This window comes from Lycium barbarum, chromosome 4 (assembly GCF_019175385.1).
Source record: "Lycium barbarum isolate Lr01 chromosome 4, ASM1917538v2, whole genome shotgun sequence".
NCBI classification, from domain to species: domain Eukaryota; kingdom Viridiplantae; phylum Streptophyta; class Magnoliopsida; order Solanales; family Solanaceae; genus Lycium; species Lycium barbarum.
In genome coordinates, this window is record NC_083340.1 from 135702531 (window position 1) to 135719745 (window position 17215).

General features: G+C 34.2%; 2 protein-coding genes across 2 annotated transcripts; both read right to left on the reverse strand.

The window, feature by feature from the left end:
* Positions 1 to 5366: 5366 nt before the first annotated feature.
* LOC132638655 (protein DMP7-like) lies at positions 5367 to 7148 on the reverse strand. Its single transcript, XM_060355464.1, has one exon. The coding sequence runs from the start codon at positions 6643 to 6645 to the stop codon at positions 5974 to 5976; it is 672 nt and encodes a 223-aa protein (XP_060211447.1). The 5' UTR covers positions 6646 to 7148; the 3' UTR covers positions 5367 to 5973.
* A 710-nt stretch (positions 7149 to 7858) lies between these two features.
* LOC132636606 (prohibitin-1, mitochondrial-like) lies at positions 7859 to 12016 on the reverse strand. The gene is made up of 6 exons (XM_060353553.1): positions 11860 to 12016; positions 10032 to 10219; positions 9116 to 9232; positions 8721 to 8891; positions 8333 to 8545; positions 7859 to 8225 (listed from the first exon to the last, which is right to left on the reverse strand). Exons 2-6 carry the CDS (start codon positions 10206 to 10208, stop codon positions 8031 to 8033), a joined length of 873 nt encoding a protein of 290 aa, XP_060209536.1. The 5' UTR covers positions 10209 to 10219; positions 11860 to 12016; the 3' UTR covers positions 7859 to 8030.
* Positions 12017 to 17215: the final 5199 nt, after the last annotated feature.

A 17215-nucleotide genomic window follows, 5' to 3' on the forward strand; every position in this document is an offset into this window, starting at 1 on the left:
CCGTCACTAGCGACCTATCATGCTGTACCCGACCAACTTCGACGCACCGGTAGATACCGCCCCGACGTAGTATATCCAGGACACGAGGATGTGGGGGGCGAGCAGCTAAGATCTCCCATGTTGAGTCCCCTAGCCGGGTACGGACCTGAGACTCAGGCTGCAGGTCGGATGTCCATATATGTCGCGACCTATGCTCGGGCTGAAGATACAGCAACTCTGGGACGAAGGGCCCCGGATCAAGAGGGTGGTGATCCATCTGTTTTACGCATTTTAAATCAATCATTAACAAGTAGTATTAGTTATGTAATCTTTTATCAAAATTTTTATTAAGGATTGTGGTGACCCATCTGTTTTACGTATTTTAAATCAATAATTAACAAGTGATATTAGTTATGTAATCTTTTATCGAAAATTTTATTAAGGATTGTGGTGATCCATCTGTTTTACGTATTTTAAATAAATCATTAACAAGTAATATTAGTTATGTAATCTTTTATCGAAAATTATATTAAGGGTTTTCAATCCTAAGCTACGGGTTATGAATCCTAAACTAAGGGTTTTCAATCCTAAAATATAAAGATTAAAAATTAATAAGTCAAATAATTAACAATTAGTTTGCATACAATTAGTATAAATAATTAATAAATAAACAATTAACTAACTAATCAAATAATTAACAAGTTATTATCATATATTTAATAAATAAAAAATTAAGTAACTAATCAAAAAATTAATAAATTATTATCATATATTTAACAAATAAACAATTAAGAAATTATTAACAAATAAACAATTGGCTTAGCAAAAACTAAATAAATAATTAGCTAGTCTAACAATTGAAATAGCTAGTCTAACAATTAATAAATACTTAAGTCGCTAATCGAACAATTAACAAATACTAAATAAACAATTAACTAATTAACAATAGATAAACAAATTAAAAAAAAAAAACGAAAAAATGGGCAGTCCCAACAGTGCATACGGACTGCCCAAAAACACACAAAAAAAAAATGCGCAAAACAAGAAATCCACTACAATTACACAATGATCATGCTTAGGGTAATAATATATTTAATAATGTAATAAATAATTCGTAGTGAAATACCTAGATTGAAGGTTTTTTTGAGTTTTCAAAATGACCTCTGCGCCGCTCTATTACAAAATCTAACCTTAGAAACTTGTTCCTACACTTCAATATACCAAGAATATTGAGTTTTGGATTGAAAAACAACAAGAAAATAGCGTTTTGGGGTTGGGGACCACCTGAAATCGCCGTTAATGGCGGGTGGGGGTGTCACTGTCGGGTCTGTGGTGGGGAAGGAGGGGGCGGCTTTTTGTTGCCCTCCTTTACGCACTAAATTCGTGCGTGAAAGGCCTAAGTTGCATTTTTGCAGTTTGGTCCTTTCACGCACGAAATTAGTGCGTGAAAGACCCAAGTTGCATTTGTGCAGTGTGGTCCTTTCACGCACTAATTTAGTGCGTGAAACCTAGTAATTTTTTTTTTTTTTTGCGCTAGTTTGGTTCAACTTTTTTTTTTGTGCTACAAAAGTCACGGATTCTCTTGTCCTATGACACGTTTAATCCACTCTTTTTATTTGACAACACATCCACACAAACCCAGGTTCTTCATTTTCTAAATATTTGACTCAGTAAAACTTACCTACTAACTAATGTGTGAATACAGAATTTAAAAACTTATTATTCCCTCCGTTTTCTTTTACTTGTATAATATTTTAAAAATACATTTTTATTTTTATTTTTTCAACTTTTAGCATATCAGGAAGAGTTAATTTCTTTCTTAATTTCTTCTGTTATTTATAATATTAATTACTCATTTCAGATCTTTTTTTAAATTTATTAATAATATGCACCAATTAATATGGGTATCATAATAAATTATTCACTTTATTTATTATTTTTTAAAGGGTGCACAAAGTTTATAATGGATAAATAAAAATATACGGAGGGCTTACCTACTAAGAGCCTGTTTGGATGGGCTTATGCCTATAAGCTGCAAACAACTTATAAGTTAAAAAAAATAAGTTGGGATAGTCTAACTTATTTTATTTGGCTTATAAGCTGTTTTCAGCTTATAAGCTGCTTTAGATAAGCTAAATTAAATAGACTCAATTATTTTTTTGAGCTTATTTTAAGCACAAAATTACTTTAAGCTGGCCAGCCAAACATTAAAAAAAAACTAAAAACAGCTTATAAGCAACTTATAAGTAACTTTTAAGCAACTTATAAGCCAATCCAAACGGGCTCTAAGCTTCCATCTCACATTTTACGAGAGGTTGGCAATGATTGGCCTTATGAGAGATGGATCAGATATAGAGATAGGCCAAAAAAATACTCCTATGTGGGAAGGTTACTAGATTAGATATGACCTTAAATAGGTGAATTTGAAGGTATCAAATTAGAATAGAAAATTAGTAAGTAGTTGAATTTGTTTCACTTTTTGCTAGATAGACTTTATGGTTGCTTGGAGCACCATATCAGTCTTTCTTACTAATAATATTATCACTATTCTCGTAGTTGCTTGTTGTTTGATTTCTGTGACTATCTCTGCTTCTTATGCTTCAGTTATCGCATTTCGTTATCGTTATTGTTCTTTTTTCTTAATGTTATGTACTGCTTTCTTTATTAGTTATTATATCTCCTTCATTTTTCCAGTTACTTCTTTGAAATACTTTGAAATGCTTTATTTTAATTGAAGGTTTTTCGAAACAACTTCTCTATCTTCACGAGATAGGGATAGGTTTGCATACACCTTATCCGCATAACCCAGTGAAATCACACTGACATTGTAGTTGTTGTTGATTGATCTATAATAAATGGGATACATTTTTATGATTAAAAAGTTATGTTATTAAAAACAATTGATATTGATGACCAATTCAAAAAGATTAGTCTGATATTAGCCCAAATTGCATAAAACTGGAGCATAGTCTTGGGTGTTCTTTTGGCGTTCGCTTCAAAAAATTGACAAAGAAGTTTATGAAAAATATTACTACCTGTTTTATTTTATCTGGTGTGTTTCTGTCCAAAAATAATATTCTTCTATACTTAAAGATAACTTAACTTTGATCTGTATTTATTTTTAAGAAATGTCATCATATATTTAAAAATATAAATTTCAAAATTTTTACTTTCTTGAATATTTATGTTCAATCATACATCATCAAGGTAAAATTACATTTCCTTTATGATTTGCGAGCTATTGCACATTGAACAAGTCACTCAGTGCGCATCCAAAAGATAGCAAACTATGGGTTTCACTGGGATTTTCAAAAAATAATAAAACAAAGAGTAAAATGAAATGGAGGGACTAATTATTTCTTGTAGAAATTGTTTTCAACTAGATCTAAAGAGGAAGCTTCTTCAAGTTTCGCAACAAAAATTGAAATTATATTACTATAAAATTTTCTTTGTCAAAAATTTTCTAGTAAATGCCACCTGCAAATTGGGACTTCTTAGCTGCCGACTGATGACCATAGTCTCGTTTGGTACGAGGAATACGTGATAAATACTGTTGTGATTAAATTTGGGATTACTTTATCTCACGTTTGATTAGAATAAAATTCGAATAAATTAGTTCCAAAATTAGTTATCCCATGATTATAGTGTTACTTTTATCCTCACATTAAGGGTGAAATAACAATCCCAAAATTGATTAATTTCGGGATAACTTGTTCCCATCCAAATGAGCCCACTGTGTTATAGAGCCTGTTTGGATGAACTTATGCTTATAAGCTGCAAACAGCTTATAAGCTAAAAAAAATAAGTTGGGTAGTCTAACTTATTTTTTTTTACTTATAAGTTATTTTCAGCTTATAAGCTGCTTTAGATAAGTTAAGTCAAATGAGCTCAATTATTTTTTTGAGCTTATTTTAAGCACAAAATGACTTTAAGCTGACTAGTCAAACACTCAAAAAAAATTAAAAATAGCTTATAAACAAGTTATAAGCCAATCCAAACGGGCTCATATTCGTCTATAGGTATTGTGAGTATAATTATTATTATTATACTATTAATAACCAGTACTCCTATTTTAGTACTGGACTTGTATTTTATACTCACTGTCACTGCTGCGCCAATAATTCAATTAGCCGTCTTCAGCTCCCATTCGACTCTGAAAGTGACAATTAATGTAAGGTTGCAGTCCACTATCTTCATCAGATGTAGGGCCACGCGTCTTCTTACAAACGCTGCGCTTTAAAATACACGACTTTCGGTAGTCGTTCGGTAAGAGGGATAAGTCATCACATATACATGGAATTAGACGGAATAAAATGAGATAACTTATTCCATTCTTTATATGGGATAATTTATCCCGCCTTTTATCCCATATAGATGAGATTGGGTGCGGTACTAAAGAAGTTATCCATCAACCAAATAGGAGATAATTCTAATCTCATGGGACTAATAATCTCATCCCATCTCTCCTACCAAACGATTTATTTTCTTATTCCTTTTATTTACTATTTCCTCCATGTCAAATTATGTGAACATTTATAGTAATCTAGTATGAGTTTAAGAATGAAAAAAGACCTTTGAAATTTATGGTTCAAAATAAATTGCATATATTATTTTTATCTAGAAAATATTTTATTAAGGATAAAATGAAAAGTTTAAAATTAAATTGTAAAGTATTAACTATAGAAAGGTGTTAGCTCTTTTTTAAACTGATTAGAAAAGAAAGAGTGTCACATAAATTAAAATGGACAAAATACTCTTATTAGTATTTGTCACAAAGTAGTGTTAACAAATCCGTGCTCTTGAAAGATAGTTGGTCTAGCTTTGAATTTACGTGTTTATGATTTTGTTTTCAGGAAATTAAATTTGCGCACAGTAAAAACTTTTATATTTTGAGATTTTTTACGTCAAAAAAAATTCTTAAATAAAGGTATTCGTACCTAGATGGAGGCTCAAAAGCAGTCTCATAAAAATCTTATATTCCTTGAAGAGGTTATTTATTACTTCCTTCAATCCTATTTAGTATTTACTTGTCACATTAGTTGTTTGCATGTATATACCTTAGGCAAAGTTTTATTACAAGCACACAGTGAAAAAAAACCGACAAAAAATCAAAAAAATTAATTGGTTGGTTTGGTTCAACAATTTGAAAAACCAACTTAATAAGAAAAAATCGATTCAAATCGAACCATGAATATCGCTAATCACACCTAAAGATTAGGGTTGTCCGCGTTAACAGGGTTCGGGGAAAGGCTGCACCCCAAGAGGTGTGACGCAGACAGCCTACCTAATACAAGCATTAGTGATTGCTTCCGTTGCTCGAACTCGTAACTTATAGGTCAAACGGAGATAGGCTTTTTTTCTGGCTTCCAATGCTGTATTGTTGACCATTTCACACATATCACGATTTCTGATTACGGAGAGTGGATCAGGAACTTCCTCAACAAAGGATGCAATTTTGAGAGAATGGATGAACAAATTAATATGAGTAGAATATTTGCCCCAAGGTATTGAAACAAGTAAAGAAAAGGAACCCTTCCTATTGAAAGCCTTCCTTGTGACAATGAGATTTAACAATTAATACATATACATTAAAAAAAAAAAAAATTAACCTATAATGTAACCTTCCGGTAAAGAGGATACAATTGACCACCCTCGGGCCTCGGCCAATGTGACCCCCTACATTGTCAAGAAGAATTAAGTACATGGGTCATCCAATAGCGATCCTGCATCTGAGACTTGTTTTAGATATTATTCGAGTGGTTTAGCCAAAGGGGAACGTGCGATGGTTGGATTTCACACTTTCTTAGACTACATCTACATAAAGACCAGTCTAGTTCAATATTTGTTGTCCTTAAAATATCATATATGCACCGCTGCTGATCTTTGATTCTTTTCTGAATCCAGCTTCAACCTAGCATATGTTTGTCTGGGTGTAGGGAGAATGGATATTGACTTTTATGTTAGACAATTGCGAACGAAAAAAGAAATATGAATCTAATGGCGTGAAAGAGGGAAGCCAATTCCATGGCGAGTGGTAGGAAATGCAACGAACATCAATGTGCAGATCAAGCCCACAGCCATTGGCAATATCGCGAGGATCTCCTGAGCATCTGGTGATGGAGAAGGATACAAGCATTTGATCACATTTTGATCAAACGTCGCGACAGCACCAAAAACAAGTATTGACAAAAGGGCATGAAAGAAATCCAAAAATTTCAGCTTGTACTTTTCTGCATCTTCAGGAGGGCGTGATCCATCAATAATCAACAGGCCACTGAATGTAGCCAATCCATAACGGACTTTGCCTCTTTCATCTCGAAAACTGTCCGTAAAACAGAGGATAAAACAAGAAATCGCGCAAAAGCCTAAAAGGCCTAATGTCATGGAATGGCTAATTGATGAATGACATTGGCCTCCATGTGTTATAACTGGTGACAATATTTGGAATGCAAGAACTGAACCTGAAGGCAGAAGATTTGATAAAAGGGCTGTTTTCTTGAATGTTTTTCTTATAACCTTTTGTGCTGGTGTTTTCTGTGGTTTTTCAGCCATTAGTACATCTTCTAACAAGGGTATTTCCAATTCATTTTCACTTGCAACCGCACTTTGTGTTCCTAATTTCTCTGCAGTAATCGCCACCGCGTCCGAATTCTTGTTGGTCTCCATATCAACAATGTGTTGAATCTTGTAAATTTTGTTAACAAAGTTTTAGTTCAATGCATGAAGACTATAGGGAATTTAGAGGATTATATAACGTAATTTAACGTGGTAATATGCTAAGCACTCTCTAAAAACAGAGATTCAAGATATAGGGTTCTGGTTCATTCGTTATTAAAGGGATATATGGGTTTTTAGTAAAAGGTTTAAAGGCCAGAATTAATTCACGCCTTTATTTTACGTAAAAGTTCAATTCCCTTATTTTTTTTTTTTTTTTTTCTCCCCACCCATTTAGGAGGATTTATAGTGTTTCCACACTTCCCCTCCAGTGTGACTCGAACCCAGGACCTACCGGTCGTGGGTGGAGGTGCTTAACCACTGAGCCATCCCTCACTTGTCCAATTCCCTTATTTAGAAAGTTGACGCCAGGGTTAAAATTTGGGGTTTATTAAATTAGTTTTAAAGTATGGTTGATAACGTAACCTAGTTGTTTCAACTGAGTTTAGGATACTTTAATAAATACTATTGAAAATTACTCTAAACAAAGAGCTGGCCAGACCTTTATAACCACTCTGGGGTAAAACCTGTCCCATTCAGTAAACAAAATGATCATTCTCATAGCATAAGTTCTAATTCATTTGTTCACCCCATGATTCTCTTGAAAACGAGCTAGCTAAAACTCTTAGGGCTCGTTTGGTTGGAAACAACTTATCCCGGGATTAGTTATTCCTCTCTCAAGGTGGGATAAAATAAGGCTACAATCCCGGGATAAGTTATTCCGGATTTTTATTCCAACCAAACATGGGATATAGAGGCACTAAAATTTTATCCTGAAACGATTTTTGCTTATCCTTCACACCAAACGACCCCTTACTAGTTAAAAACAGTGACAATAGGAAGCAAAGAGAAGTACTACTTACATTGTAGTGTTTCAATTGCTAATCCAATATTTTGTAAGGAAGTTTTTATTTTCTTGGGATTTTATACTTACTTTATTAGTGACCAGAATAAAAAAGATAGACACTTATAACAAGAATACTCCGCTAAAAGAAAGCACAGCATGAGTTGCTAACATGCTCCACTTCAGCGAGACGATAATTAGGGAGGAAGAAGAATGTTACGTTTCTCTCGTTTTCTTCAGTTTTTACATTTATTCTCATAGGAGCAAGACATTTAAAAGAACATATGGCCTGCAAGGAACATTTGCAGTTGAAAGAAGACAGATAAAAAGTGGGATCATAATTTTATTCCAATTGCCAATTTAACATCATCCGAGAGGATTACACCTGCAAACGATTCCCTATATCCAAGAATGGCCCCCAACTATTTAACAGGCTGAGGAAGATAATGAAGTGGTGAAATTGCAAACAGTTTAGCTAATGATAGCATCCTATTCACTTTCTTCCAGTGCTAGCCAGGTTCAAGTCCTGAAGATTGAGCAACAAATCATCAGCACTCAAGTACACCTTGTTGGCTGAATTCGAAATGGTATTTGCAATATCCCTTGCTGCTTCGATTTTCCTGAGCGTGATAAATGCTGGATTGTTGGCAATAGCTTCACCAATCAACTGTGCGCTCTTAGCCTCTCCCTGCAAGAACAATACAATAGGAACTCAAGCTCCATATAAAATGAGGTTGAAGAAGTAACTGAAGATTAGATTAAAGAGAGTAGCATAAGACTGGGAGCTATTTTGACCTGAGCTCTAATAACAGCGCTTCGTTTATCTTGCTCAGCTTTTTCCACAATAAACTTTGCTCTCTCAGCTTCTTGAGCAGCCACCTGCTTTCCTTCAATTGCAGCCGTGAACTCCTTCCCAAAAGTCAGGCTTGTTATGGAGACATCATCTAAAGCAATATTGAAGTTGGCTGCCCTTTCACTTAGGATCTTCCGTATTTCTCTACTAACATTCTGCATGAGTTACACAAAAGCAAAGATAAGATGGTGTAGAACCTTTATAATTCCAATGAGTTCGTATGGCAGCCAAATAAAAATTTGCATCCCTACTTCAGAGAGGGAAGTAGCATACATCCAATATCAGGACATCAACACATGAAGTAGGTACATACGTCCTCTTTGCACGTACCTCTCTCTGGGTGATGAGCTGGCTAGCATTGTACTGTGCAATCACAGCTTTCAATGTTTCATGAATAATTGAAGGCAGGACCCGTTCATTATAATTTTCACCAAGAGTTCGGTAAATAGTGGGTAGTTGGTCTGTTACTGGACGCGTGAGAACTCGAAGTCCAATTTTCACCTGAAAAATAATCAAGGAACAGGATCACTCCATAAAACCTGTAATGCTTCTAGCAAAAAAGCCTATCTGCTCCAAGGATTAATGAAAGCATCAGATGTACAAAATTTATCCTTCATTTGCATATTCTTTACCACATGTTACCTTTTCCCCCTAATCCCCCATCTTTGGGTTTTTTTTTCCTTATTTATTTTACGAAGCAATGCAAGTTTTGAGGAAAAACTTACCATCTGAAGGTCATGACTTCCCGAAGTACTTTCCACTAGATGTGGACGTGCACGGACGTCATATATCACAGGCCTTTCAAACCAAGGAATCATGAAATGTGTCCCTTCTGGATAAACCTATACATCAAATATTAAGTATCAACAAAACGTAAGGCAAGTCGAAAGTAAACGAAAAACAGGTCTAAAGGTCCATACACTAGGCTGTACAACATCATCAGAAAACCATATTGAAGATAAGATAACAATATCTTCGAACTCCTTGAGGATTGAATATAATTTACCTACTTTTATGTGGCATCAACCTAGCTCAACCTCCTCTTCAACAAGGCAACAATACCATGAGAGCATACGTGGTTAGAGGTTTGTATATCAGTGTAGGCAGTGTCGGCAAAAAGCATATGTATGACATCTAGAAAAACCTCTAGTTTTAGAAACTCCAGATGTTGTCTTAAAAGACAAATTACTAAATATTGGAATGAATGGGGCTGAAGAGACCAAAAAAGACATAGAGAATTCACTAGTTGACCCAACTAATATGGGATTAAGGTGCAATTAATTGATTGATTACTTTAATGTGCTTTGACATCACGGTGCTGAAGAAATATGAACAGCACATACTGATTTCTATTTTTACAAAAACGATAGAAACATACATATCCAGCCTGCTAAACCATGCCAAGGGAAGAATCTTGCAAGCATATCTAGAAAGGAAATATTAAGAAGCAAGCTACTTGAAGAACTTCCTTAACTGTAGAAGGGACTTAAATCCATCTCTGACCTAGCTAGATTCTTAAACAAAGATAGAATTTCAGAAATGACTGTTGACGGATGCTAGCCGTCAAGTCAATCTCATTTATGTACTGAAAAAAGGGATTCGGACATCATCTTAATTCAATAGAGAAAGGACAAGACATACCTTATCTTTAACACCAAGAATACGATTGAAAACAATGGCACGACTCCCTCCTTCAACGTTGTAGAGACTGTTAGTAACTCCATACACACCAAGACCAGCAACAAGTCCAAACTTGATCAAAGCAGAAGCAGGCCCACCACCAGGCATCTTAGGAACCTTAACATTCTTTAGATCCATCTTGCAAATCCCTGAAAGTAAAGCCAATACGCCCAATAATAGTCATTATTATAATCAAGTCATAACGTCCTGCTAATATGGAAAAGGAATGATCCATGAGCATCCTGAAGAGCTTTTGCAGGCAAACATACATTTCTTTGATCAGACAGCAGGCAATTTCGACATAGACGAAGGACTTGCCAAAATTAACAGTTTTTATTGAAGATCTTCACTCCAAAGCTGGACAAATAAAATTTAAAGTGCAAGTATAGCCTTTAAATCTCATTATATATATGGCCAAAAACACTTCTATGCCACTTAATCCGTCTATCTTTTAACAGAATAAGCTTAAGCTGTTAAACAGATCCAAACATTTCGAATAACAAGCAAGACGAATACAACAGTATATTCAAGCGATGAGTCAATGACTACTGTTTAACAAGATTGTACAATTGAGAAAATGTGTATAAGGCTTAATCTCAGTCTTCCACAGTCAACTGTTTGTCGCTATTTCTTAATACTTTTATGAAACACTCAAATATTTATTATCGACACTAAGACTCTAAACTGGTTAGCAGAAATTATCAACACTTCTATATCTGTCGATGTAAGTCAAGGAAATCTCTAGGGATACACCACCTGACAAAAACATCAATAGAGTAATACATGACCGTTTCATTAACCAATTCAATTACAAATCATATATTATGCTAAATGTAACCAAAATCCAGAGTGCTTACTGTTAGACTCATAAATAAACGTATTGAATTGTCTAGAGAATATATAACAGATTCAACGGCAAAGCAAACAGAAGCAGATATCTCAAAACAAAATCCTTTTTTTTTTTTTCAGATACAGTAAAACCAGGAGTGTAAGAAGTATATTTTACAAAGCTGCTAAAAGCAACCAAAGACAGAACCAAGATTTGAACTTTACGGGTTCGAGCTTGAAAATTTACAACAATCCATTTAAATTGCTGATTTTAAATGTATTATCCGTATTAATTTAATGAATTTTTTTAACACATATACAAGGTTTGAGCAAAAATTACCACGAACCCCGTCACTAGTCATAACCTCACAGAAAATTTTAGTTCATGAATCATTACCTGGTTCGATGCAACATTATATCGTTACAACAACAACAACAACATACCCAGTATAATCCCACAAGTGGGGCAATGTTAAATCGTTAGAATTTGATTAAGCAATATTAATGGCAAATTATGCACCAAAAACCACAGTCCATTAATTTCTCAGATTCTCATAATACAGTCAAAATCTTTCAAGTTACTAACACCATATCAGCACAAAGGTCAAAGGGACAAAATAAAATAACATGTGCCTAAATATAGCAGAATAGATACAGATGATTCACATAAACAGTACTTAATACAGATGATCAGTTATTATAGCTACTTCAATTTATTTATTTAAAAAAAATGCATCAACCAGAAGTTAAAAAAAAATATATCTTGTCTAGTAAGCACCATTTGAAACACAGAATCATACAAAAAAAAAACATAAAATTAATTAAGTTGGATAATAATCAAAATAAGAACTTAAGAACACACAAGTGGTTTAAAAAAAAAAAAAGATACCCCACATAACAAAAACACACAAAAGAATTTATAAATAAAGAAAATGGGATTTTTAAAAGAAGATCTTATTACCTGATAGAAATGCAGTGAAGAAATTTTCTTGAAAGTAGTTAGTAGAGAAAGAACTGATATGAGGTTTAACATATGCTTGGAGAAGGGGTTTTTAAATAGATTAGGGCTTAATGATTTATAGATTTTTTAAGGATAAAATGATAATATTTGCACGTGTACTAATTGAGATTTGACAATTGTTGGCTTTGTTAGATGTTTGGTCTAAAATAGCCCTATTGTTAGATGGAAATTGAATTTTTTGCCATTGACCTTTAACGAGGTCCAATTTAAAGGTAATTTTATTGATGGATAAATTTATTGGACTTTCTTTCGAATAAGTTGGACACGTGTAAGTCCAGGGTGAAAGATGATTAACTACACTAATGACATGAATAGGCAAAGAACGGTAAACTTGAATAATACATAAGTAAAAGTTAGACTTAATGCGTTTGGTAGGAACAAAAATATATTTTTAGGAATTAAGTGATTTTCTTATTTATTTTCTGATATTTAATAAATAAAACTGTCGTTTGTTTGGGAGCAGGATGGGGGTGGGGGTGGGGGTAGGGGGTGTAGTGTGTGGGGGGGGGGTTGGTTAAGTGTTGGGGGTAGGAAAGAGAATCGCCGTAAAATATCACTTATGTAATTTATTTTTCATATTTAATTTCATGAGAGAAGTCATTCTTTTTTACTCCTTCTTCTCCATTTCACCCTCTCCCCCCCCCCCCCCCAAACCCCTCAACCCACCCAAAATCCACCTTCTTCTTCTTTTTCTTCATTTCAGTAGCACCAGCACACCCCACTAAGGGTGCTTATCGGGCGGTTCAGTTGAATAATTGTGTTAAACGGTTCGGCTTATTGAATATCGATTTTTAAATATCTCATTTCGCTAACCAACCAATAAAATATCGGTTGGTTCGGTGTAGATTTAGCGGTTAACGGTCGGTTTATCGATTAATCAATAAAGTATATGAGATTTTTTTTCCTTCTATTGCTCGGACTATTGCGTCAATACAAAATTATCAAAACACAAAAGGCTCAATATTGATAGTGTATAGGTTGCAAACTCACATTTGACCCTATTTGCTTCACATCGCAAGATTTAAATGGATGTATTACTCATGGTGGGTATTCCTGGGGCACATGATTTTAAATTATTGGAAATACGAAATAAATTTTCACTAAAGTATCGTTATTAAATAAACTGTGCAGATTAAGTATGAGATTTTCATACTAAAGTGTGTCGATGTCCATAAGAAATCTTATTTCTTTCAAACAACCACTAGTAATTCTATCTTGTTCTCATCTTCACCATAGAAAAGGGAAGAAACATCCAAGGAAAGTAAAAATGTTTTGAATGATTCTAGTTAGTAACATGAGATAATAAGAAACAAACACCAGGCAGAAGCAATAAGGAAAATGAGAAACTGCTACTATGTTGCGGGAAGAAAAATGAGTTTTAGGCTCAAAGATTAGTATTTCTAATCTTTAGTACTTTATATACATAGGGATATATTTATAATTTAATTATTCTTAACGGGTTAACGGCTAAACTGATAAGAAAAATGAGGAAACCGTCCCCCGCACTGTTAAGCCGTTAACTATAAAATTCCAAACCATTCCCCATCCGTTAATCCACTTACCCGATACCAACAAACCAATAAACCTATTCTGCGGTTGGGTTGTCAGTTGCGGTTCGGTTTTGAACAACCCTACACTCCGCCCCTCAAACCCTTCTTCTTCTTCTTCTTCTTCTTCATTTCACCACCACCACCACGCCATCCCCTTCTCCTCCACCTTCACGCCACATCACCCTCACTCCTCCCCTTCTTCTTCTTCTTCTTCTTCTTCTTCTTCTTCTTCTTCTTCTTCTTCTTCATGATGAAAACATATACAAAAATCACAATGTTGAGTTAGGAAATAAAACTAAAATAGCCATTAGCAAAGAAAATAAACCGTCATCTTTTGAACTAGAACCTGCATTTTTCATGATATAGAAATAGAGTTAACAGATCTTGGCTGAATTTTTTTTCCGGCAAGCTTCCATTTTTTCCGATCAACGCTCCATCTCCTTTATTTTTCTCTCGAGATTTTGTGGTAGATGGTAAAATTTATGAGTAATTGTGATTTTTGGTGGTGGGTGGTCAACTCGTTGGTGGTGATTTAGCGGTTTTGATTGTGGTGGTGATATGATTCCGGTGGTGAATTTAGCTATGGGTGTTGAATTTATGGTGGCAGTGGTTGTGGCGTGATTTTGGTGGTGGATTTGGTTGGTGGCGGGCAGGCGGTAATGGTGGAATGGTTTGAAGAAGATATAATTATTGAAGGATTTTAATGGTTAATTAGAGATTAATTAGTGTAAATATAATTAGCAAAAGTAAAATCAAACAAATAAAAAAAAGGAAAAGAATATAAAATTAAAATTTAGAAGCCACGTGGCGCTGATGTGGCAGTAACTGTTTAACACCTCTCCTTGTGCAACTGGTTATGTGTGTATCAGGGTGGTATTATTTCACTTTTTAGATGGTCGGGTGGGAGGGGGGGGGGGGGGGTTAATAGGTCGCCCAATTAGTTTGAATGTGAACTCGATTTTTCAGGTATAGTTCAGGATGCATTTGATGTATTTATAATCTTTATATTTAGAGCCTGTTTGGATGGGCTTATTTTAAGCAGCTTATAAGCTGCTTTAGATAAGCTAAGTCAAACAAGCTCAATTATTTTTTTGAGCTTATTTTAAACACAAAATAACTTTAAGCTGACCAGCCAAACATTCAAAAAAGCTGAAAACAGCTTATAAGCCAACCCAAACGAACTCTTACATGAGTTGTTTAGTCTCAAATCCGGAGGAGTTACAGAAAACTTAGCATTGGCCCCACCACATTTATAACTTCACATGACCTACCAAAAATAAAATGAAAAATTATATTTGGCATAATTCATTTTGAAACAAACTGACACAAATAGGAGCATAAAAATAATTTTATATGACTTTTAAAGGCATTAAAGTAACTTTACATGACTTTTAACGCCGTAATAGTCACTCACTATGTTTTCTATACCAGAAATACCTTCTGTGAAAGGGGAAAAAAAAATTCAAATTTTGCTCTTACTCCTCAAGATAATTATTATTTTTTTCTCAATAAATTGAATTTCACTCTCTCTCCTCCATGTAATTAATGCTTGTCTTTCCATTGCCTTGATTAGATAAAATGGATGCCTTTTTTTTTGGTACAAAAAAAAAAAACTACCACAATAATGTCTTCATGTCTCAGAAGAAGCGTGCTTCGATTTACTAGTTTTAGGACAAGATGATAATATCTGCACGTGTACTAATTGAAATGTGACAATTGTTGGGTTTGTCAGTTGTTTGATGACTTGGTCTAATATAACCCTATTGTTAGACATAAATTCATTTTTGCCATTGATCTTTAACAAAATCCAATTTAAAGGTAGTTATAATTCATAGTAAAGAATTGATGGATTAAACCAAAAAAAAAGTTCAAAGCAGTTGGACATTCTTTGAACACGTAACGTCTTAGCCCGAAAGATGATTCGCTGAGCTAAGAGTAGGAACGGACAAAGAACGATGAAAATGAATAATTTTGAATAGTACATAAGTAAAAATTAGACTTTTTGATTGTGTTTGGTACAAAGGAAAATATGTTTCTAGAATATATAAGTGATTTTTTTATTATTTTCTGATATTTGATAAATAAATAAAAAGATATTATCCCCAGAGTATTCAGGCGAACACTATTAAGATTGAACACTAGCAGCGACAAGTTGATCACCTTCCTTGATTCTTCATTCTTCTTCGTTTTTTCATCACTTGACAAGATAAGAATATGTACAGGAAGTATCTTTGGACTACTGAAGAAGACTACGAAGTACTACAAATAGAGCAAATGGAAGTTCATAAATAATCTCTGCCTCATGTAAATTTGAATTTGTATGACGGTGTTGATTTTCAGTAATGCATCATTTTATATCCATGCAAGATGTTGTAACAAGTTTAAAAAGATGTTGTGATTCCAACAAGAAAGGATTAAATTATTACTTTTGTCAAAAAATGGATTCTTACAAAAACTGATTGAAAAGAAAAAAAGAAAGAAGGGTTAGCCCAACCGAGCCAGCGACTCTCACTACTAAAAAAACAGGTTTTCCCGACCTCAAAAAACCGACCTCATAAAGTCGTAATATTTATTTTTTAATTTTTTAAAAATTAAACCGACCTCATGAGGTCGGTAATATTATACCAAAATTTGAAAAAATAATATACCGACCTCACTAGGTCGGGAATTTATTTCATGATAAATATTATAACGTTATTTTAAATAAAAAATAAAATTATTAAATATACCGACCTCGTGAGGTCGGTATAATCCTTAACAAAAATACACACACAGTTCTCTCCCCCTCTCACTCTAACAAAAATACACACACACACTCGTTCCCATCTCTCCTCTCACTGTTCTCTCCCCCTCTCACTCTAACCCTAACTCCGGCGACGTCACCACCACGGCTTGGCCGGTCACCCCACGCCGCCGCTGTCCCTACCCACCTGAAAAAAGACTACTTCTTCCAGATCTCTCCCCCATTTTCTACGCTCTCAAACTTTCTTCACTTCATTTGAAACAATGTCTCACGCCCTTCTCTTCTTCCAATGCTCTCCACTTTCATTTTCCATCTTCTAGGTAAGCCCTAATTTCTCTTTTGATTCACTAATTTTCTTTCTCATTTTAATTCCCAAAGTTACTTCCCCTTTTTTTGTTACTCTTACTAAAATGTTTAGCCTTGGCTGGAATTGACCCAGTCTTTCCCTTATTTTTTTTTCCTTTTCTTTTCTCAGTGATTTAGGAGATTATTGTGTTGCTGCCTCTATTGACAGCTTTGACGATTAGTAGACAACCTCCTTAATCTTTCTGGTGTGTATTTTCCTATCTCAAAATGTGCTTTCTCTATTTTAATTGTTGAATTGATGCTTAATATAATTTGGAATTAGAAACACTGTAACTGTTATCTTGCTGTCTTTCGTCATGTAATTTGGAATTACAAACACCGTAATTGTTATGTTGCTGTCTTTTATCGTGTAATTTGGAATTAGAAACACCATAATTGTTATGTTGCTGTCTTTTGTCTTCCATTGTTTTGTACAACTTTATTTGGGGCATGATGGCATTCTTAACTGGCCAAAACAGTAGGCCATTTTGTCATATTAGTAAAGTTCGTGTAGGACTTTGACAAAAAAATAAATATAAAAAGAAAATAATTAATGAAGGATAATTAGGGGAGCTAGTGATTTGGGTTTTGAACATTGAATTAAATTAGACATTGAATTTGTTCCCTAACAATTTCAAATTTGGTGTTATTTGTGTAG